Source organism: Trichosurus vulpecula, chromosome 3 (genome assembly GCF_011100635.1).
Source record: "Trichosurus vulpecula isolate mTriVul1 chromosome 3, mTriVul1.pri, whole genome shotgun sequence".
Classification (NCBI taxonomy): Eukaryota; Metazoa; Chordata; class Mammalia; order Diprotodontia; family Phalangeridae; genus Trichosurus; species Trichosurus vulpecula.
The window spans coordinates 355,769,804-355,792,779 of record NC_050575.1 but is presented as its reverse complement, the minus strand read 5'-3'; the positions used below and the strand labels follow the sequence as shown (position 1 = coordinate 355,792,779).

Genomic DNA, 22,976 nt, shown 5'->3' with positions numbered 1-22,976 from the left:
CTTCAGCTCACTCATGGAATAAAAAAAATATTATAGGATAAAGACTAAATGGAAAGAATTGTTACTTATTTATATTTAGTTTAAAATGGGAGTTTTGCATTTCCCTTTATAATAGTGAGGGGCTGGTCATCTTGTGAAGTACCCATTTTCTAAAAATATTGAACCAAGCCATCTATATACAAAAAAACTGTCATTATTATTAGCACAATATAAATCTTAGCACTTAAAAACATTCTGCTACAGAATAATTATAACTTTGGTCTGATTATAATAGTAAAGATAATTTAAATAATTCTGAATTTTGAGTTAACAAAAACTTTACTTACTTATTTCCACCTAAAAAATAACTGCTCTGGTGTCCTTGTCCATATTCTAGTTGAAGATCCTAATTTTACAAAGTAAAATACTTGGTAAGATGAAAAAGCCTTAGCAAAACCAGAATTCAATAATACATTATATCAAAAGAATGAAATTACAAATAAAAAGAAATCTGTATTGCTTAATTTTTTAAAGTTGTAATATATTTAAAGACATAAAAGAACTAAGAATTTGTAGTTATAAATACTTTAACCTTATTTCTATCTGAGAGTGTTCAGACTACACAAACAACTGCCATTTAAATATAATTCCATGCCTAAACCTGATCACTAAAGCAACTAAAAATGAAATTTTTTAAAAAATTGAATTTAAGATGAAGTTACAATTAACTAAGAATTATGACAGAGCACAATAATGATGAACAGCTTTGGTTTCGTTTGGAAGATAAAACAAAACATAAATGTGCATTTCTATCACCTTCTGCTTTATTTTCCCTGGGTAAAAAAAAAGAAAAAAAGAAAAAAGCCGCACCTTTGAAGCAAATCTGTAAGCTTATACAAAATCAAAGCCTTATATAAACTCTTAGTTTTTCAGTATTTTATAGGAGTAAACTAATTTCTAATGGGAACTGAATACTAAAACTTAGTTTTTCAATTATTCTTAAAACAGGCCATAATTTTAATTCGTAAGTATACTGATGCCTACTATCAAGCCAAATATACAGTACAGACATCCTATTAGTGCTCAAAATATTTATGCCTGGCATTAGTGATACTGAAAATATCAGGGGCAGCTAGGTGATGCAGTGAGTAGAGTACCGTCCCTGGAGTCAGGAGGACCTGAGTTCAAATCTGGCCTCAGACACTTGACACACTTACTAGCTGTGTGACCTTGGGCAGGTCACTTAACCCCAATTGCCCTGCCTTCCCCCCCTCCAAAAAAAAAAAAAAAGAATGAAAATATCAGTGTAAGCCACCTTGGCTACACCTTTGTGGATTATAGGTATCAGAGCTGTGGAAGAATGAAAATCAAGCAATTCAAACCCAAGCATTTGGCTAGGAACTAAAATAGGCTTTTATGACCATGGAGGACAAGTCGAAAGATGCCTTCTCCCACAGAAGATGCCTATAGTCCTTATTTACGCTATATTTCAAAAAGTGTTATAACACAGAACTGAATATTTAACCTTTTATTTTCCTTAGGAAATTTGCATTTGTGGTCTTTTTTTAATGAATTTATAGTTTTTTTTCAGGGTGGCATTAACTATTAGTTTTCTTGTCCTACAAATTTTGCTATTTTTACTTAGCAGGATACATAAACACAATTCTTTAGCACAAACACTGTAAGCCCAGGGATATAGCTAGAATAATTTATTTTTGCATTTCACAGAAGTGAAAAATCTCTATAAAATCTATTTTCTGAAAGCTGTCAAAAAGTTTTTAAGTGAAACTGAAAACAAAGATACTACTTTAGACAAAGCTTAAATCTATTTCTTTTTCTTTTTTTGCCTGGGGTGGGTCTACTATACATAATAATGTAATTTATTACCAGAGAGAAAATATAAGAAAATAAAACATTCCATAGCTAAATAGTTATAAAGTTCATATAAAATTCCAATGAAAAAACAGCCCATTTTACTTATTATAACGATATTTCTTAAAAGGATAAAATCAAAATGTTATCCCAGTGCTTGCAAACAATAAAAAAAGTTTTTAATTGCATGTGGTATTCAGAAGTCCTCATGTTAACTTTTCCTTAGCCCTTTACCTTTTGGTACTATTTAGTTACCAGTTATTCTAATTTTCTTTAAAAAAAGTTTTGTATTAGTATTATTACCATGAGAAGTCCTAATGACTATGGATACAATTCTAATCCCAGATATTTTTTCCTACACTAGAGATAATGAAGACCTACCTACCAGGAAAATGTAAATGGCAAAATTCCCTAAAGATTTTCATCTCTAGCTCAGCTAGTCACCATAACCCCAAGACTGTATTTTCACATATGACAGAAGTAGACAAAAACTATACAGAATAAAGCAATAATTTCTGTTGCATAAATGCCAAGCAAGCCAATTATAGTAAGACCTGTGGGAGGATCACTTGACTACATTAATAACAATCAAAAATTTGATGGCAGTGAAAAAAAAATTACCAAATGAGGTTAGCAACCTTCTAGGAAAGGAGGAAAAAAGTAGACCTGAAATCACTTCAGTGGGATTTTGTAAGTAATTCAGCAGAATTTGGAATGAGTGGAAAGAAGCATAGTCTAGCAAACAGATTTTTATGGGTGGTTCCAAAGTAAGGTTTAGATACAGAGAAATCTACAAAATGAGCCAAACATTGAAAGCAGGCTAAACATGAAATGTTCATATATTAATAATCACTTATTTTGCAACTTCGTTTAGACAGCATTTCACAGACACAGTAAAGAAAAAATAAACATGACAGAGATATGTGAAACATCCCATAGTGGTGATACTATATTCAGCATAATCTTAAGATTTTTAAAAAGTATTTTTTTTTTAGATAAAGAATCTGAAGCTGCCTATATAATGAAAAGAACAGTGGAGTATTTATTTGGAGTTAAGTAAAAAACCAAAACCACCTTTATTTCTACCTTGAAATTCTTCAGGATAATAACAATTCATTTAAGTAATATTTCAAGGATTTGTAATCTCATTGGTATGGATATTTCCTTCATAATGCACAGCACAAGCCCCATGCCTTAGCTGACAGGCTTTCAGAGCTCTATGGCTGAAAAAAACTGACTACCTGGTGGAGTACCTTCTAATGACATGTGGACCAGGGCAGATGGACAAAAATAATCTGGTAGTGGTAATCAGATAATAACTTGCTAATGAATGACTACTTTTGGCTGCATAAAGAGTAAAGATAAATTAGCACACATGAAGGATAGGAAGATGTTATTGGCCTAGAATTAGGAAGTGATAGGAAGTGATAACTTAAATGGTTCATTTGATAGATAATTTCCAAAACTAGTAAGACATACAAAAGAACAGTGAGATAGTAAATTTAAAAAAGAATTGGGACAGAAAAGAAAGATGTTTGAAATGGAATAATGGAAACAGAAAGGATGAGTTCTATCAAGGTAGCTATACAATGGTAGAAATCTTCCAGAATGGAAAGTCTACATGTATTAAGGTAAAATGATCTAAAAATATGAATCAAATATTTTAGCAAAAATGCTCCAAAAGTAAAGGAAAACAATAGTAAGGCTAAACAATATTTTACTATAATATTTGAGAAAAATGGGGTTTGAATAAGGATGTCCTCAGGATAGTCAAAGAAAAGATAAATATTCAATTTGACAGAGGAATAAGTCATAAGATTTGCTGTAGAAGGCTAATTAAGTAAAAAACAACTTGAATCACAGACTGTTAGAAGTGGACCTAATGGCTGAATTATGTCACAGTGAAACACTGAATTTTTAACAATGTCAGAAAACTGTGTGAATCAAAAGATGAATTAAACCAGTAGTGTTGGACGATTAGAGTGTGGTAAGGATTTTCTATTTCCACTTTTAAAAATGAAATTTAGTAGCCTAAATGTTTCATAAGATGTAAAATTTCAGAACATTCTGTGAAACTCTAAAATTAGTTTTTCCTGAATAAGTAGGAATAAAAGATTGATTACCTTATATTAATTTTATAACAAGTTAGTCTAAATAATACTATGCTTAAATGTGGAATTAATTCCATAATTTAAGAGAATAAGTTTTCATGTGCCATATCTTTTATGTGGAAGGCATTTAAAACTGATTAATCATCTATTGCAATACTAAGTAAATGTTATAAACTTAGGAAAAGGTAGTACCAGGCAAGGGTGACATGCAATATATCTTTTCAATTTAATGATGGATAAAAGGACTCTGGCAGGGTGGCTTTCTTTCTTAATTTTTGAAAATAATGTGAAGTATAAGTTCTAACTGTTCTTCAAAAATTTAACAGAATTCTAAAAAATTTTAAAAGTTTGAAAGAATTCTGATTCTTCCTTTAGTAGTTCCTGATTTACAGCTATATCTATTTGCTTTTCTGAGACTGAGTTATTAAAGCTCTCTATCTGGTCTTCTGATCGTTTGGGTAGTTTATATTTTTGGAAGTAATCCTCTCTTTTATGTTCTCTGATTTGTTAGCATATGAGTGTGCATAAATAATATACACAGTAACTACAACAATGTAAATGGAAAAGAACTACACATTAAAAAAATCAAGTCAATTTAACAAAAGTATAGAGAGTAAGCAGGACATGAATGAGGAAAGATAGGAGAGGACATCCCTCATTCACCCCTTCGTGGAGGTGTAAGGTCCACATGTGTACACATTGCATATTCTTTCAGACTTTCAATGTACTGACGAGTTGTGCTGATTTTTTTATCTTTAAAAAAAAAAAAGAGCTAAGAGAATGAGTTTGGATTAGATCATCTTTACTATCCTCTCCATTCTGAAATTCTGTGAAATCACTAAAATTCGACAATTAGGTCAAGTTTTAAATCTTTCAAGATGCCACCCCTGCTTCTCTGGGTCACCTTCATCTTCCTTTCTGACTCCTATACTGCTGGTTGTCTTTATCACACACTTTGGTACTTGACCCTAATCTTTTGCTATGCTAAATGTTCATATGTTTCAGTTTTGTTTCCCCCACAGGACTCTAAAGGTCAGAGATATGCCACAGAATTCCTTACAGTACCTAGCACAGTCAAGCATATGTAAAGTACTCAACAAATACTTGTTAGACTGAACTGAATTCATGAAAATTATCTTTTAGGTCCAAAAGACACGTAAAAAGCACCCAAAAAATGGGACCTTGGAATAAGAGAATAATTTGTTACAGGTGGGTTAAGGACAGAGGGAGAAGACTTTAAATTTAGTTTGATATCTGTTACCATATTCAGTCACATTCAACTTCTAATTATCTGCTTTAAATGTTCAGACACTCCTACTACCAATGGTTTCAGTGATGACAAGTGTAGGCTAATACAAAATGTTGGCCTTAGAAAATTGAGCATGGACGAATAATTCATCTTTTTAAAAAAATATCTAGCGTGATTAATTTTTTTAAAACTAATTTTCTAAAAATATGTTGTTCTTTTAAGTGTGTGAAAAACACTCTGCATTTAAAGAGTGAAGAGACATCCAAAAGGAAAAAATATGACTGTTGCCAAATTAACTTTTGCATTTGAGTACAAATGATAAATATTAGGGTAAATACTGAGAGGCTCCATAAAAACAATAACAATTTATTGAGAGAAAAAAATTATATCTGGTTCAGCAAAAATTACTAGTCCTTAATATATGGTAGTTAGCTAATGCTAAACAAAATAAACTGCTAAAAATAATTAACATGACGCAACCAGACAAAATGTAAGTGCTTTGTAAAGAAAATATAAGACAAAACCAACGCTGACAAAGAAAATCAGAAGATGAGAAATACCAGATTAGATCTTGCAGTGTAGTATATTTCTTCTGAACTGTCCAAAAAATCGTCACTGTCGGGCTGTTTAGCAGACAGAGACCAAGAAACCCAGGTTATTTACACTTAGAACAAAAGCCACAAATACACAAAGGGCAATTTTCACAAATGGGGTAAGTCCTGCCAACATAATTTTGTTAAGGCAAATGCAAAGTGATATTATATTAAAGAGCTTCAGAAAAAGCATCTACAATAAACTTTGCATGAAAATATTAAAATTTTAGTTTAGGGTTTGAATACACATAATGACAACTTAAGGGTGTAGGGAAAAGCAAAATGAACATAAGCTGCCTTAACAAAACACAATTAGCATTTGTCAATTTCATTTCAATTTTGTCAATATTTCCACCTCTCCTTATTCTTCCTAGCTCTCATAAATGAATTTTCCTTTTATTTTTCATGGATTATTTACTGAATTGGACAATTTCCACAAGAAAGCTAAAGATTTCCTCTTGGTTTAAAAAAACTGACCAAATAGGTTTAAATATTAATAGGGAATTTGCCCCCTCAGTCTTTATTATTCCTTGATACTCATATTTCTGTCACTAGGTAAATCACAAGGTAAAAAAAATTAGCTAGATTTAAGATAGATTTCCAAGTTGGACATACAAAGCTTTATTGGAGGTAGTGATTTTGTCAAGGAGCTATAATTTTATAAAGCAAAATTTCAACTCATCCCATAATATAGCACAAATTATGCAAATTATTTTAAGTAATTTTTCCTTTAAGAATGTGTCTAACATTACTAAATATCTTAGGAAAACTTGAACAAAGCTTTTTTATTTTTGACAGGACCTGTGATTTTATCTGTATAGGGAACTACTGTTGAAAAAACTTCAAAAATCAGCAACTGGCCTGCAATTAACAGTTGCATTTAAAAACTGATAGGAGGCACTAAGGTTAAGTGACTAGCTTATGGTCACAGAGCCAGTACATTTGAGTAGAGACAAGAAAATAGGTCTTTAAGTTTGGTTTACTTTAAGAACTGAATTAAATTTAGTACTCTCATGTTTTGTACTACACTAAAGTTTTATAAATTGGCCTCTGTTCTTAAAGACATTATTTAATTTGAAAATGTGTTCTTTACTGGGACAACATTCTAATTTAAACCCTTGGGAAGTTAGAAAAATATACCTTAATGTACACAAGAAAATCCAGCCACAAAAATTGAAACATATAAACAGGGAAAAAAAAATAACAGGGTCAACTTAAAAAAAAGTTTAAACAAAGAATATTAAAATTACCATTAAAGTTATTCCACTAGTTTATTAGTGATGTATGAGTCCAGATGACCTATAATAATTAATAATCTTATTAACAAATTTGACAATTTTTGAAACTGCTTACCTTATACTTCCCAAATGCTTTAAATAAATATCAACACTTTTTTTTGGGGGGTGGGGTAGGGAGACAAACATCATTGGCATGTCACAAAGATTAAACAGAATTATATACATCATCAGAGTTAACAATCACAACTTATATTACTTACCAGCTCATGATGTGGCTCTGTCTCCTTCCTTAAGGGTGGATCAAATTTTACTTGCCCAACTATCAAAAAGAAAAAAAAAACTTGTTAAAAAATTCTTAAGAGTAATTAATTGCATTGAAATATTACTCAGTGACAAAAGTTGATAAATTTCTGACACTGTACCAATAGCATAATAATAATTTTAAAAATTAAGTAAAAAGTTTCTTATACAGGAGAAGATAGACGCATGAAGGAATGGGGTAAGAGATATTCAACTTAACTGGTGTTTCTGTAGATCTTACAAATTTCCTTTCTAGCACTGATGATTTTTAAAAAATGACAGACAACAAAAGGACTCTTTCAAACAATAATCTCATTTGCTGCTTCGCCATAGCTCAGCCTTGCTATTAGCAATCCAGTCAACATCACCCAGGATATCTAATTCTGGCCTCAGATAAGACAAAGTGCAACTGAGCAGCTTTCAACCATACAATTCAATTCAATCAACATATAAGTGCCTAAGAAGTGTAAGGCACTGTGCTATGCACTGGTGATTCAAAGACAATCACAAAATAACCATGGCCCCTAAGGAGTTTACATTCCATTGATGAAATACAGCACGTTTAAAGAATACATCCAGTACATACAAAGTAATTTCAAAAGTCAGTAGTGTATACTGGAAAGAAAACCAGCTCTGGAGTCTGAGGACATGGGTTCAAATCCCACTTTCCATTCTTATGACAAGAGTAGTAAGGTTCGGCTACTGAATTTCATGTCTGACCATGTCACTTCCATTCAATAAACTCCAGTGGCACCTTCAACGCTTATTGGAGCAAACATGAAACGCTCTGTTTGACATTCACAGCCCCTTCATAAGCTAGCCCTCTCTTGTCTTTCCAGTCTTCTTATACCTTACTCCTTGATACACACACTCTTTGATGCAATGCCACTGGCCTCCTGGCTGTTGTATGAGCAACGTACTTGATCCTTTGCATTTTCTCTGGCTGTCACCTGTGCCTGGAATTCTCTCTTTACCTTTGCCTATTGATTTCTTTGACTTTCACTTTTTGCTAGAAACTTTCCCCAATCTCTCTTAAATCTAGTGCATTCTGTCTTTAAAAGTCCCTTCCCTCTGCACCTCTATGATCCAGAGATGATAATCCAGAGAGTGGGCATAAGTGTGGGGATCAAGAACGTCTTCCCACAGTGGTAGCACCTGTACTTCAAAGGAATCTATCAATTCTAGAAGACAAAGGGTGAGAAGGGAGTCACATTCCAGACAAGGGGAACAATCTGTGGAAAGATATGGAGGGACAAAATGGGCTACTCATAGGTTAAATGGCTCGCCTGCTGTCACACTGCATGCACATAGCAGAGGCAGATTTCAACCGAAGTCTCCTTTACTCCACCGCAGCTCCTCTACCTACTATATTGCACTGTCTCTCATTCTGTAGCCAGACCAAGTATTAGCATTTCAACTTTAGAAATGAGGAAGCAGGGATTCAGAGAAGTGATTTGTATAAGGTGACACATGGTGAGGAAAGAGTCGGGCCTTCTTCTAAGCCCAGTGCTCTTTCCAGTAAACCAGTGCATCTCCCGAAGAAGCCATTCCTCACTGGTCTCCCTCCCACTCCAGATATTAATACACTCTACTTCTTCATATTAATTTGTATTGATTTATCTGTATATGTAATATATGTAATATATATATATGTACATATATATATATATATTACATCCTCTACCCTGTAGTAAAATGTAAGAGTCTTCAGAGTATGTACTATTTTGCTTTGATCTTTGTATTTCAAACAGCTGGCACAGTGCCTTGTACGTGCACAGTAGGCATTTAATAAACATCTGCTGAAGAAGGATAAGACTTGGTACCTCCTCATTCTAGTAGTGGAGAGAACACATGAATACTAGATAATACATATTTAATAAATGCATGCCGACTGACCAGAGAACACATAGTACAAAACAGACTACGAGTACATAGTAACCTATGCACACACACATACAGTCACACAAATATATGTATGTATATATGTAATGTGGAAGTTCAGTGAAAGAAAATATCACTAGTTGGATAGACCGTGGTGTATTAGAAGGGTTTGTGAAGGATGTAAAATTCAAGCTAGGTCCTGAAATATGAGAGACTGTAATAGGCAGGAATGAGGGAAGGCCTGGAAAGGGCCATTCTAGAAGTTACCAGAGTACAAGTACAAAAAGGGAAGAAGCATTTGTTTGGTGAAGTCTTATTTGACTTATGGCTGTCAAGTTAGGCCAAAAAGACAGGTTAGAGTCAGACTGTGGATAAGGAACTGAATTGTGGTTTTTTTTTTTGAGTAGTCAGGTGAACACATTAGGAAGATTAATCTGGAAGAGATTAAAATAATCAACAAACATCTATTAAAGCCATCTGCTCTGTACAGAGTAACTGCCTTTTGTGTTTTGTCTTCCCCCATTAGACTGTAATCTCCCTGAGGTCAGGGATAATCTTTTACTTATTTGAGTTACATATCTCTGTGAGATTTACAGGGCACTAGACAGTGGGGTGAGGGAGAGTCAAGAGGTGAGATTATAATACCAAGATTATGAACTGGGGTGGCTAGAAGAATGGTGATACGTTCAACACAAATCGGGATGTTTGGCCGAGGAATGGATTTGGAAGCAAAGATGAGTTGTTTTGGATATACTGAATTTGAGATATTGATAGAATGCTAAATTTGAAATGCTGAAATTGGTGATGTGGAATGGAACCCAGAAAAAATGGAGAAACAGTGGAAATACATATTTAAATATGTAAATCTGTGAGTCATCTACATAGGGAAGATAATTAAATTCATGGGAACCGATGAAGTCAACAAGAAAGAATGTTGCTAGAAACAAATGAGATAAACATGTGACGTGCTTTGCAAATCTTAGAGCACTATTTAAACATAGCAATTACAATCATTAGGTGGGATTGCTATCATATAGGAAGGTGCTGAGAGAGATGGTGGTACTATTAACATAAATAGAGAGTCAGGAAGACAAGTAGATTTTGGGAAAAAGAGAACTAATTTAGTTTTATGTAGACATGTAGAATATAAGGTGCTGGTTTGACAACCTAATGGAGAGATTTCTATTTAGTAACATAACCGAATGTTTTAATACTCCTTTAAAACACTCAAGACATTGGGATAGAAGTGGGGACAGAAGCATAAAACATCAGAGTCATGACAAACAAACATTCCTTTAAGACCCTAATGTTTACAGGGCAAAATTAAGACACTGGGTATCTGGGAGGAAAAAGGAAAAAAAAGAGTCCCTTCTTTCATACTCCTCCAATACATAATTCACGGATCTTTTGTAAGTATAGGTATTCCCACTACCAACACAAAAAACTATCCATCTGTAATTAAGTACTTGTTCAGAGATGCTATTACCAAGAAATTTACCACCATATAGCCAGCTAGGTAATGAGTTTACTGAGCTTGTTTGAATTTGGGAAGGTTGGTTCTCATAAGATATTCTCTTCTCCTTTTATACTACTTCACTTGGTAATTTCATCACCTTTCATGGATTTAATTATCATTGCTTTGTTCATGGTTCTCAAATCTACCTATCTTGCCCTAATCTCTCTACTGACTTCACATGTCACATCTCCAACTGCCTTTTAGACATCTTGAATTGGATGTCCAGTAGACATCTTAAACTAAACGTGTCCAAAACCAAACTCATTCTCTTTTCCTCAGACCTTCCCCCATCTCTTACCTTTCCTATTATTGTAGAGGGCAATACCATTTTCCTAGGCTCTCAAGCTTAGAACCTGGGTGTTGTCCCCAACTCCTCACCAACTCTCACCCTCAATACCCAATTTGTTGCTCTCACTTTTGCAATATACCTCAACTATATTCTCTTCTCTCGTCTGACACTGCCTCCACTCTGGTACTGATGCTCACCATCTCATGTCTGGACTACTGCAATAGCCTCCTAGTAGGTCTGCCCTTCCTCAAGTCTCTCTCCACTCCAATCTTGCCTCTCTATTCAGTGACCAAACTGATTTTCCTGAAGTGCAGCTCCAAACCACTATGCCCCAAATCAACAAACTTTAGTGGCTCCCTATCACTTCCAGTATCAAATATAAAATCCTGTTTGACATTCAAAGCCTTTTATAAACTAGCCCCCTCCTCCTTTTCCAGTCCTTTCATACCTTATACCTTATTCTAACAAATACTCTTCTATCCAACAGCAATAGTCTCCCTGCTGTTTTACCAGCAAAATACATAAGACATTCCATCTTGGGGCCCCATGCATTTTCTCTGGCTGTCCCCCATGCCTGGAATGCTCTCCCACCTCATCTCTGCCTACTAGCTTCCTTAAAATCCCATCTTCTATAGGAAGTCTTTCCAAATCCCTCTTAATTCTTATTTCCTATTTACACCATATATAGTTTGTTTGTACATACCTGTTTGCTTGCTGCCTTCTCCCATTAGACCATGAACTCCTTAAGGGCAGGGGCTGTCTTTTTTGCCTCTTTTTTCTATCCCCAACCCACTGCACAATGCCCAGCATATCGACGGTGCTTAATAAATATCTACTGACTAGTTGACTATGGTTCATCCTATCTTTCCTACTTTGTGGTAGATTTCTCCCTTTCTCTATCCTACTCTATAGAAAGGCATCTGTGGCACAGTAGAACCTGTTACAGAGTCAGAAGACTCCCACCAATGATACTTACTGGCCATATGATCCTGGGCAACTATTTAAGACTCAATATTACAGAACAGTTGCTTATATATATTGATAGAAAGAATTTCCTGACCAGGGAATAATACATAATATAAAACATGTATACTACATACAGACACACATATAATAAAGAAATAGCTCTTTGTAAAAACAGCTCTTGTCAAAGTTAGGGAAAAACATTAAGGGTTACTCAAAGGGAGGGGGCTCTTCAGGAATGCAAATGTACAGTTAAATGAATCTATGATAAGAATAATAAAATAATCAAACTCATTTCTAAGAACTTAAAACAGGCTTTGTCAAGAAAAAGTTTCCACCTGGCCAGCCTGCATTTCTCCCTTTGATCTGAGACCAGAATCAACAGATCTGATGATGTTCAGTTTGTATTTCTTTCCTTTTCTTGAGCTGGGAGGGGTGGCACCATGGAGGAGAAGAGACAAGGGCTGGAAAGACAAATAACTTCACTTGATTACTTTCCAATATTGCCCACGGCTGGTACAAGAACTACTGTGCAAACATTTATTAAGATGGGCCATACATGTGTATTAAGAGAACCAGGCAAAGTGACTAGGGGAGAGAGGAAGTTTAGATGAACTACAATGGTCTCTGCCATTAAGAAACTTAGAAGAAGGATAAACAAAAATGTAGATACAATAAGTGTAATACATGTTATGAGATCAATAATCAGAGGGTTACAAAACAAATTGTTATGGTGAGGTAGAAAGAGACTAGAAAAATTGTTAATTTGAGGCAGAAAAGACACTACAGGAGGGGAGGATCTGAGAAGCCTCAATTAAAGCAATAACATGTGAGATTTGAATTTGGCTTTGAGCGATGCATAAAAAGTCAACAGGGAGAGAGTGGGAGGGAGGCCATCTTGGAAAGGAGAGATGAAAGGCAAGTGTAGGAATGGGTTTAATGTTATATGTTAGTGGGGAGGCAGAGAGTGGTCTTGGATTTTAGCAAGACTTGGCAGATGACTGGATTTGAGGCTGAGGTGAGAAAAATTGTAGATGACTGAGCTTGTGAGCCTCTCCTCATGTCTTCCTTATAGTTTCTTTCAAAATTCAACTCAGATATCACTTTCTCCAAGAAGCTTTTCATGATTCTCTCAATTGTCAGTGCCTCTTCCACTCCTTTCCCCAATATCTTCTATTTATGGGTGTGTGTGTGTGTGTGTGTGTGTGTAAAAGCCTTTTTGAAGGTAGGGTCTCTTTTGTTTTGTTATTAATTTCTGTATCCTCATAACCTAAAAAAAGTATCTAGCACATAGAAAGTGCTTAATACATATTTATTAACTAAATCTGGATGACTAGAAGGACACTATTGCTCAATAGAAATAGGCCTATTTGGAGGAAGGTCAGGTTTAGGGGAAAAGGTAACAAGGAGTTTGCTTTTAGACACATCCATACAGAGACAGACAGAATGAGATGCCTAAGGAATATCTAGGTGTAGTTGTCCAAAAGACAATCGTTAAAGGGGAATGGTAACTTATCTTCCTTTTTGCACCAGGTGGATCTGAAAATCATCTGCAAAGACAATTGAATCTATGGGAGTTAATGAGATAACTAAAAGTACTGGTACAAAAGGGCAAAGGACAAGCCTTAAAGGATACAGGTTAAAGAGTAGGACCTAGATCATAACCCAGAATTATATTGAGAAAGAATAGTGAAATAGATAGGAGATTAATGTGAGAGATTAGTAAAAGTTAAAGTTTCCACAGAATAATTGATCAAGTGTCAGCTTGAACAAAGAAGAGAATAAAAATTAACCAGGACAGACGTGCCCAACTAATCTGAATAAAGCTCATGATTTTGCAAAACCCACAAATCCAGGACGTTAGGAAAATTGGCCTAACATCAGGTAACAGTCAGGGCTGAAGAGAGAACTGGGTCAAATAGCTACCAGGCATGCTTAATTGGCTAATTGAATATTACCTTACACACCCACTGGGAGGAGTTTTCTGCCATTTTTGAACATGGAACATATGTGGGGGTGGGGGAACATACTAAGGAGTATGTGAGGGGCATATAGGGAAGATTGTAACCTAGAAGGGGTGGGCCAATCCATTCTCTGAAGGGAGGTACTGAGCTGATGCTGCACCAATCTGCATCAGTCTAACAGAATAATGCTGGTCTGCCTCCTGTATTCCCCACTCCTTCTTCCTAAAGAAGGGCAGAGTTGGCTCCTGGCCAGGAATGTAAGCCCAACTCCTTTGGACTCTTCAATAATAAACTGTCCTTGATACCTAAATCTCCGTGCCAAGCGTATTTCTAACACTGAGGTGAAAGAAGTGTCCAGTAAGAAGTGATCTACGATGCCTAACACTATAAAAATGTCAAGAAGGATGGGGATTAAAAGGTCCTTAGATTTAGTAATCAAATGATTTATTACTGATTAAGTATAAAGGAATCATTTTCAGATGAGTGACAAAGTTGAAAGACTACAAGGCATTGAGAAGTAAGTGGGAAAAGCATAGGCAAAAATGATCCCCCCCCCTTTGGGAAACAAAGGGAACAGAGATATAGGATGATAACTTGAGTCAAATGAAGATTTTTAAAGAATTGGAGAGATCTAGGTCTGTTTGAAGGAAGTTGGGGAAAAGACTATAAAAACGGAAAGATTACAGAGAAGGGTTAAATGAAGGGCAAACTACCCAGGGGAGAGAGAAAGGGAGGGAATGGATCAAGGGCACAAGAAGAGAGGATGGTCTAGGTGAGCAGGGTCTTTTCTTCTTCCAAGACTGTACCGAAGGAGGAGAGAAGGGAATGATGCTGAGTGGTTTCAAGGTAGGGGAGTGGGGAGAAGAAGTTCATGATGGCTTGCATTTATTTTCTTCATAACACAAGTAGTGAGGTTCTCTGTTGAGAAGAGGGAGAAGGTGGTGTAGGAGGCTTGAGAGAAGAAAAAGTATGGAACAGCTGCTATGTGCAGTGTGACAGTTAAGTAGGGAAGAATGATTTCAGATCAGATTAATACAAATTTTTAGTAAATGCGGCTATTATAATTGCGTGACTTCCTCTAGCTGTGTTGAATACCAAACATGGAGGTATAAGGCAGGTAGATAAAGGATGAGGGTAACACAGATTTGGCAAGATAAACCATCGATAGGACAAGGGAACGATAGGATAGTGTAGAGCTGAACTTGTTAAGGTTGTTAAGATTGTGAAAGGAGGAAAAGGAAGGCAGGACTAGGATGGGATGAAAAGGTAAAGTGACTAGAAGTTGGGGTAAGGACAAATAACAGGGTTAGGAGGAGTAAGGCATGGGAAGAGATGGGTAATTAGCAGGTCATGGCCAGACACAGGAATATCAATTCAAGATCATGGAGTGTTTATGGGTAATGGTGAAATCAAGACGCCATCTGTGTAACTGCAGAGTAGGATGTGATAATTTAGGAGGTTAGTGAACTAAGAGTCCAGCATGCTCAAGAGAACTTCAACACATATGTTGATGAGTCCAAGCAAAAAGGCAGCAGTTGGAGCAAAAAAAGAGGACTATCAGTCAGTCATAATACCTTGAGAAAGGAAAAGAGAGGATGCTGAACGATGGTGGCCAAGGCAAATGTCTTGAAATTGCAGCGAGGAGCAAGGAATACTCCTACTCTTCCTCTTAATCCAAAGTATAAAGGTCATAAAGGTGCATACAACACATAAGAGGAGAGCCAGAAATGCTGTATTTTCTGAGGAGAGCTAGCCTTTTATGAGTGAAGGAGGGTAAAAGCGTTGTCAGAGTAAGAGGTCCAAGAAGAAGGGATCATTAAAAGCAGTGTTAAATTGTTCAAAGGCCACCCAGCCTGCTCTGTGCCTCTGGGTCAAAGCTAGTTCCAGCTCACTGTATCCAGAGAAGTCATCTATGGGTTTCTAGTCCAACTCTGTATTATAGTCTGGACAAGAGGCAATTTTCATTCCTTTGGGTTTTTCTGGATAACTAGTTAGGGGGAACTCTTTTGAGCGATAATTTATCCCATTTAGGCAGCTCTATATTGTTTCAGGGTTTGAAGCAATCAGCACAATGTTGTCAACAAGCAAGAGCATCTGTATGATTTCATCATTTGTAACAAAGGTTCTTAACCATTTTTGTTTCATAAATCCTTCGGCAGTTTGGTGAAAGTTAGGGACCCTTTCTCAGAATGTTTATAAATGTATGAAAATACATAGGATTACAAATCAAATCAATTTTATCGAAAGTTACCAAAATATTAAAAAGACAAGTTCATAGAACCTGGGTTCACTCCATTATAGTTTTTTGAAGGTAACGGTATTCCACGTCCCAATGCCAAATAGCAATGCCAGAAAACTATCAGTACTGAAAAGATGGGCCTTTGCTTTTGTCAGATGCTTGAAGTCAGGACAAAGAGTTTTGCAATATCACAAAAGCAATCCAGTTCACTCTTCTTACTATTCTTACTATTCAGCTATGAGCCTAACTTATTGCTGACCTATGATGTCTGTCCCAGATAGAAATACTGCTGGACAAGCTCTATAGAGTTTCCATCTAAAGGAAGGTTGAAATTTGGGCAATGGATAGTCTTATTCCACTAATATAGGGATGGACAGGACAACAAACTCCTTTGTACAATTACAAAAGTTAATCTCTTCCAGGAGAATTTGCAATATTCTGGGACTTGATGTAATTAATACAATGTCACCAGGCATCTTTGACCTGGATCCTGTGATGGATAGCCTCCAGTGCAGAGTGGAATACTTTTGGTAGACGTGTATAATGTTTATTAGCAGAGGGCAACTGACTAGGGTTGTTTCCACTTTATCTGGAATGAAAAGGAGAAGACTTTTTCTCAGCTCTGTACTTAAGTCAACAAGAATGTGAGTGTAATTTCATTTTCAGGGTCTTATCAAGTATTTCAAAGAATTTCCCTACCACTTTTTAATCTTAAGCAACTAATGTTGTATAGGATGCAATCATTTCCGTGGTGGTCTCTTTGCAAATACTTATTATTTATATTGCAATGAACAATGACCAAATACCTCATGAAATAATGGTTCTTGTCACTTCTGGACAACAAAACCTATTCTGCCACTTCCTTTCTTTGTCTCTCTAAGGAGTACTTATGAGCCATCCTTCTAGTATGGTAGAACTTCTTGGATCTAAAATTCTGCTGAATAGCCTTTAAGAAATCCATGATGTGGTAAGTTAATAGATTTGGACATTAAGATTATCTGTTATGTATGTCACACTAAGTTAATACTCTTCAGCAAAAAGCACAAAATTTGAAGTATAGCAAGGAAAGAATGACCAGGAAGAAATGTGTTTTCTACCAAGGGCATAACTACAACATCTTTTAAAAGGACTGGACTAGCTCAAAATCTATGACCAATCAATAAACATTTAGTGAACACTATCATGTGCCAAGGGCCATGCTAAGTGTTGAGATCCTATGAACTATGTTAGACCCTAAAAGGCAGTGTGACCCTGGTCCAGTTCCATAACCCCTCAGAGCTCTAAACAACTCTTTTGGACACCAAGTTGCCTTCCTGCCTTGGCAGCTCCACAGATCCAGAACTTGAAGGGTTCTTAAGTCATCTGATCTAAACCCCTCACTGTACTGAGGGGGAAGGTGAGGCCCAGGGAGGCGAAATGACTGGTCCTAAGGCAATATGGGTAAAGTGGAAGAACCAGTATTTACATTCAGGTCCTGTAACTTCCAGTTCAATGCTGCCTCTAAGGCAGGCTGTACTGTTAAGAGTACAGGTTGAGAAACAAGGAAACTTGGATTTTAAATTCAATTCTGTTTCCAATTTATCAGAAAATCTCTAAATCTTTTCATGTCTCAGTTTTCTAACAAATAGGGACAATGACAGCAATAGGATTAATAGAACTAAATGGAATAATAAATGAGGAAATGCTTTGGAAAGTTAATCAACGTGTATTTAGCATCTACTACATACTAGGTACTATGCTAAATTTGGGGGATCCAAAGAAAGGCAAAAAACAATCCCTGCTCTCAAGGAGTTCAGACTAATTAGGGGTGAGGGTGAGGGAGCAGCAGGAACAAGCAATTTTTAAGTGTCTATACTATGTTAAGGACTTTACACAAATATTATTTCATTTGAGATAATGGCAGAGACAACATGCAAACAACTCTGTAAAAATAAGCTCTTTGCTTGATAAATAGGAAATAATCAACAAGGGGAAGACACTAACACTCAAAGGGATCAGGAAAGGCTTCCTGTAGAAGGTGAAATTTTAGCTGGGACTTGAAAGAAGTCAGGAAAGCCAGGAAGCAGAAATGAGGCAGGAGAAAATTCCAGGCTGTCCAGGGGGACAGTCAGGGAAAATGCCCAAAGTTAAAAGATAGAATGCCTTGTGCAAGGAACAGCAAAGAGGCAGCCAGTATCACTGGATCACAGGGTACATGGGGGTATAAAGTTTAAGAAGACTGAAAGGCAGGGGCAAATCAAGTGATGAATCTCTCCTCCATAAAGTGCAGTGACTACCTATCACTTCCAGGATCAAATATAAAATCATCTGGCTTTGAATACCAGAGGATTTTATATTTGATCCTGGAAGTGATAGGGAATCACTGCACTTTACTGAGGAGAGAGGTGATATAGTCAGACCTGGGCTTTAGGAATGTCACTTCCAAGTGGACGAAGGATTGGTGCAGAGAGAGACTTGAGGCAGGTAGAACATACTAGCTGGCTATTGCAATAGAGCAGGCCTGAGGTGATGGGGCCTGCACCAGGATGACAGTGGTGTCAGAGGAGATAAGAAGGTATATCTGAGAGATGCTGCAAAGGGAAACAGGCCTTGGAAACAGATTAGATACAGAGACGGGGGAAGGGAAGTCTATAAAATAAAGAGTACAACAAGAACAACAATTACCAATACCACGGCTGCTGCTGAAAGCTATTACTGTTAAGGAATGATTTCAAGTAGTGATGTGGATAGGTATTAGTGGGAGAAGCTACCACATAGCTAGTAAAAAACGTTTGTTACTCCCTAATCGCCCCGCCAAAAACAAAACAAAACCCAACAGCCAGAAAGGCTGTGACAAAGCAATACATTTTAAAAGTTTTACTTAAGTCAATTAGAATGTAAACTCCTTGAGTATAATAACTATCAATAACTTTATCTTTGTATCCTGGATGTCTTGATTATAATTACTCTATAATATATCAGTATTTTGAAAAATGCTGAATGCTCAGTGGGAAAAAATTATGTTAAAGTAGCATTAACTGTGTAATGTATGCTTACAGTTTATCTCAGAGCGTGTCTTTTCTTCTCTCACATTTCTACTTGTCGAATGAATTCTGTGAGGCACAACAACCAGGGGCTAGGAAAGAGAAAAAAATGAACAAAAGCAGAGCTTTTGATAATAAGAGATGTAGACTAGTCCATGCATTTTCCTATATTTGGAATAAATTCTTCATTCTAAGTGAAAATACAAATAAGATAATATGGCACTTCTGTGACTGTTTAAAAGCCCAGTAATTTATGTAACTGGAAACACAAAAATCACAATTCATGATACTTACGTGGCCTAAATTCTCACTTGTTCTGAAGCAGAAAGTGACATTTTTAAGGTTTTTAAAAATCAATATTAAAACAACTATAAAAACAAATATATTTTGCATCTATGTGCTTGTGCGCGCGCGCGCACACACACGCACACACACACACACACACTCTCTCTCTCTCTCTCTCTCTCTTAAAAACTTTAAGAGATTAAATACTTCCTATAAAGAACATGAAAAACTAAACACTCATTTAGGGATCTGTTAGTATTGAACTCGAGAAGATACTCATTTAGAAAATTTTTTTCTGAGAACAGGCTACAATCTAAGAACTGCAGGGGAAATGTCATAATGGAGAATAATAATTCACGCCATTTTTATAGCATAGAATTTACAAAGACCTTTATCTACATTATTTCATTTTATCTTTAAGGAAACCCTGTGAGACTGGTAGTAACTATGCTATTATCTTCATTTTAAAGATGTGGAAACTAAGGTCCAATGAGGCAAAAGTAACAAAGTCAATAAGTACTGGAGCTAGGATTTGAACCCAAGGTCTTCTGATTCTGAAACCAGCATCACAACTCCAAGAGGTAATTAATTTTCTAAACAGTGTACTGCCACTCATTTTTTCCTCTATTATCCATGCTAGAATTCCTATCATATCAGTTTTCAATGATCATAATAACCCCCCGCTTAAGAATGTTCAATGGTTCCCCATTGCCTAAGGGATTAAAGGGCAAACTCTTTCCCAAACTTGTTCTGATCTACCTTTTCCTCCTAAACTGTGGAATTCTGCTAAAGTGTATGTTTACATTTACTGTTGCTGAACTCATCCCACTCTTCTTACTTTTGCACATTTGCTTACATCATCCCCCATACCTGGAATTCAACTCCATATTCTCATTCCTCCTATATATCCCAGTTAAAATCCTAACCATCCACCAGCCATCTCCACCACAAAGCTTCCTTCATCACCCCCTACCCTGCTCAGATCTCTTACTGAATTTCTTTCTATTTATGCCATTCCAATCCAAAGTAAGCAAGCATTTGTTAAGGGTCTACTATGTGCCTGGCAGTATAGTGACGGTGGTGATACAAACACAAGGAAGACTTTTCATTCTACTGGTTGGACATGACATGTTTATAGATAGATAAAGGACAGACACAGAATGAACAGTACTAACGACAAGAGGAATCAGTACAGGCCTCTTGAACGAAGTGGCATTTGACCTATGCTTTGAAAGGAGCTAGGTAGGTAGAGGTGAGCAGGGAGATCATTTCAGGCAAAGGAAGGAATTTGTACACAGGGGGAGCCTGGCGACAGAATGCCATGTACAAGGAGCATCATGTAAGCTAGTTTGGCTAGAAAAGAAATTGTGTATAAATCTTGAATTATAATATTTGTGTACATTTATCACCTTCCATAATAACATCCGTAACATCCCTTCCAGCTCTAAATCTATGATGGTACAATCCCATGAAATTCACAAGGAACTGACAACTGCTCAAGCTCAACATGGAGTTCCCAATGGCTACATAATAAAAGGAATACAGACAATATATCAAAAAGGACATAGAACTTGCAACTTATCAATTGGGGAAAAAAGTTCAGCCCCCCGAGGAATAGAAGAAATGACATCTTAAATAACTCAAGTAGCACATACAATCACCAGACAAAACTGGCAATGTCAGTGGCCTCACCTGCAAAAAAAATAACAGCATCTACCTCCCAAGGTTGTAAGGATCAAATGAGAAAATAACTATAAAGTGCTTCCCACAGAGTCTGGCATATAGTAAGTGCCATATAAACATTATTATTATTAAATTACTAAAGGGATAACTGTATACAATTATATAAAATAATAACAAAATTCAAAGGGTGACATGAGGGGTCAAGAGTATGAGAAGAAAGTGATGGGACTACAATCGATTTATATTACAAAAGAAGTAATTATTAAAACCACCTGGTTTTAGTTAATAAAAAGAAACATAGATCAGTGAAACAGATTAGAAAAGAAGCATGCTTATTCAGGAGTCCAGTGTATGTTTGATAAACCTAAGCAAACTATTAGCGAAAGAATTCTTTATTCAAACAGAGCTTGAGAAAACTGGATGATTTTGACAGCATTTTATACTAAATGTGCTATAATTTCCAAATGCACAGTAAATATAAAAAATTACATCTAAAAGAAGATAAAGGGGGATGGAAGGTTATATTTATTGTACATGACTATGGATAAGGAAACACTGATAATCAGTTGTGGGATAGAGAATATGATAAAAGAAACAATGCCAATTAATTTGTAATATAGGCTATAATTTAAAAGAATCCTAAACTTGTGCTTCTGCATAAATAAAATCAATGGACCTAGAATATACAGCAATAAAAAATCTTTGGATTAAGCATCTCTAATAAGTGTGTTAAAAATCAAAATAATCAGAGAAATACATATTAACACACCTCTAAGGTATCATTGATCCAATCAAAATAGCAAAGATGGCAAAAGACGGAAAAATTAAATATTGGTGAAACTATGGGAAAACAGTTAAGCCAGTTCACTTGTCACTGAGCTATCCAACCATTATGGAAAGTCATTTGAATTACGCAATAAAACATAAAGAATTTTCATACCCTTTAACTCAGGGAGTCCACTGCTGAGATTATGCTCCAAGAAAGTTATTCAATGAAGCAAGACCCATCAGTACTAAAATATTCACAGCAGAGTGATCTGAAATAGCAGACGCTTGGAAACAACATGGCAAACTAAACTGACTTCTTTTTTTTTTTGACATAATTACTAAATACTAGTATAGATGAGGGGAATGACATGGATGTAGCTTATAGTACATTTTACCAAAGCTTTGGATAATGTTTCTCATACAATTCTAGTGGAGAACAGTGAGAATAGACAGTAATACAGTAATATGAATTCAGAACTGGTTAGATGGCCAGATTCAAAGAAAAGCTATCGATGTTTAAGTGACATAAGGTCTCCAGTGGAATATTCCAGAGATATGTGAGGTTGGTTCTGTGATGTTTAACATTTTTATCAATGCCTTGGATAAAGGTATAGATATTATGCTCACCAAATTTGCAGATCACACCAAGCTCAACAGATATCTGAGTCAGGATCTCAAAGAATCCTGACAGGAAAGAGCATCGATGAGACCACTAATATAATATTTTATAGGGATATATGGAAAGTCTTGCACTGGGGAACAAAAAAATCAACTTCACAATGGGAGACATGGATAGACAGTAGTTGTTCCGAAAAGGGGCTCTGTTAAAAGAGGTGCATAACCTTTACGAATAGGAATGTTAAAGTCTAATTTTAATCTGCCCTTTTCTTGTCAGACTTCATCTGGCAGTTAGTGTTTATAACTGGGTGACATGGTTTAAAGACTTCATAAGATGAAGAGTGTCCAGGAGGGTCACCAGGATGGTGAAGGGACTTGAGTTCATGTCATATGAAGATCAGTTGA

The 22,976-nt window shown here is 36.0% G+C and overlaps 1 protein-coding gene across 1 annotated transcript in view; it reads right to left on the bottom strand.

The window, feature by feature from the left end:
* MAP4K3 (mitogen-activated protein kinase kinase kinase kinase 3) overlaps positions 1-22,976 on the bottom strand; it is a 213,323-nt gene that overhangs the window by 65,221 nt on the left and 125,126 nt on the right. The window contains 4 exon segments of the mRNA XM_036749371.1: positions 327-385; positions 5,772-5,834; positions 7,303-7,361; positions 19,231-19,309. Of these exon segments, the coding sequence (XP_036605266.1) occupies positions 327-385; positions 5,772-5,834; positions 7,303-7,361; positions 19,231-19,309 (260 nt within the window).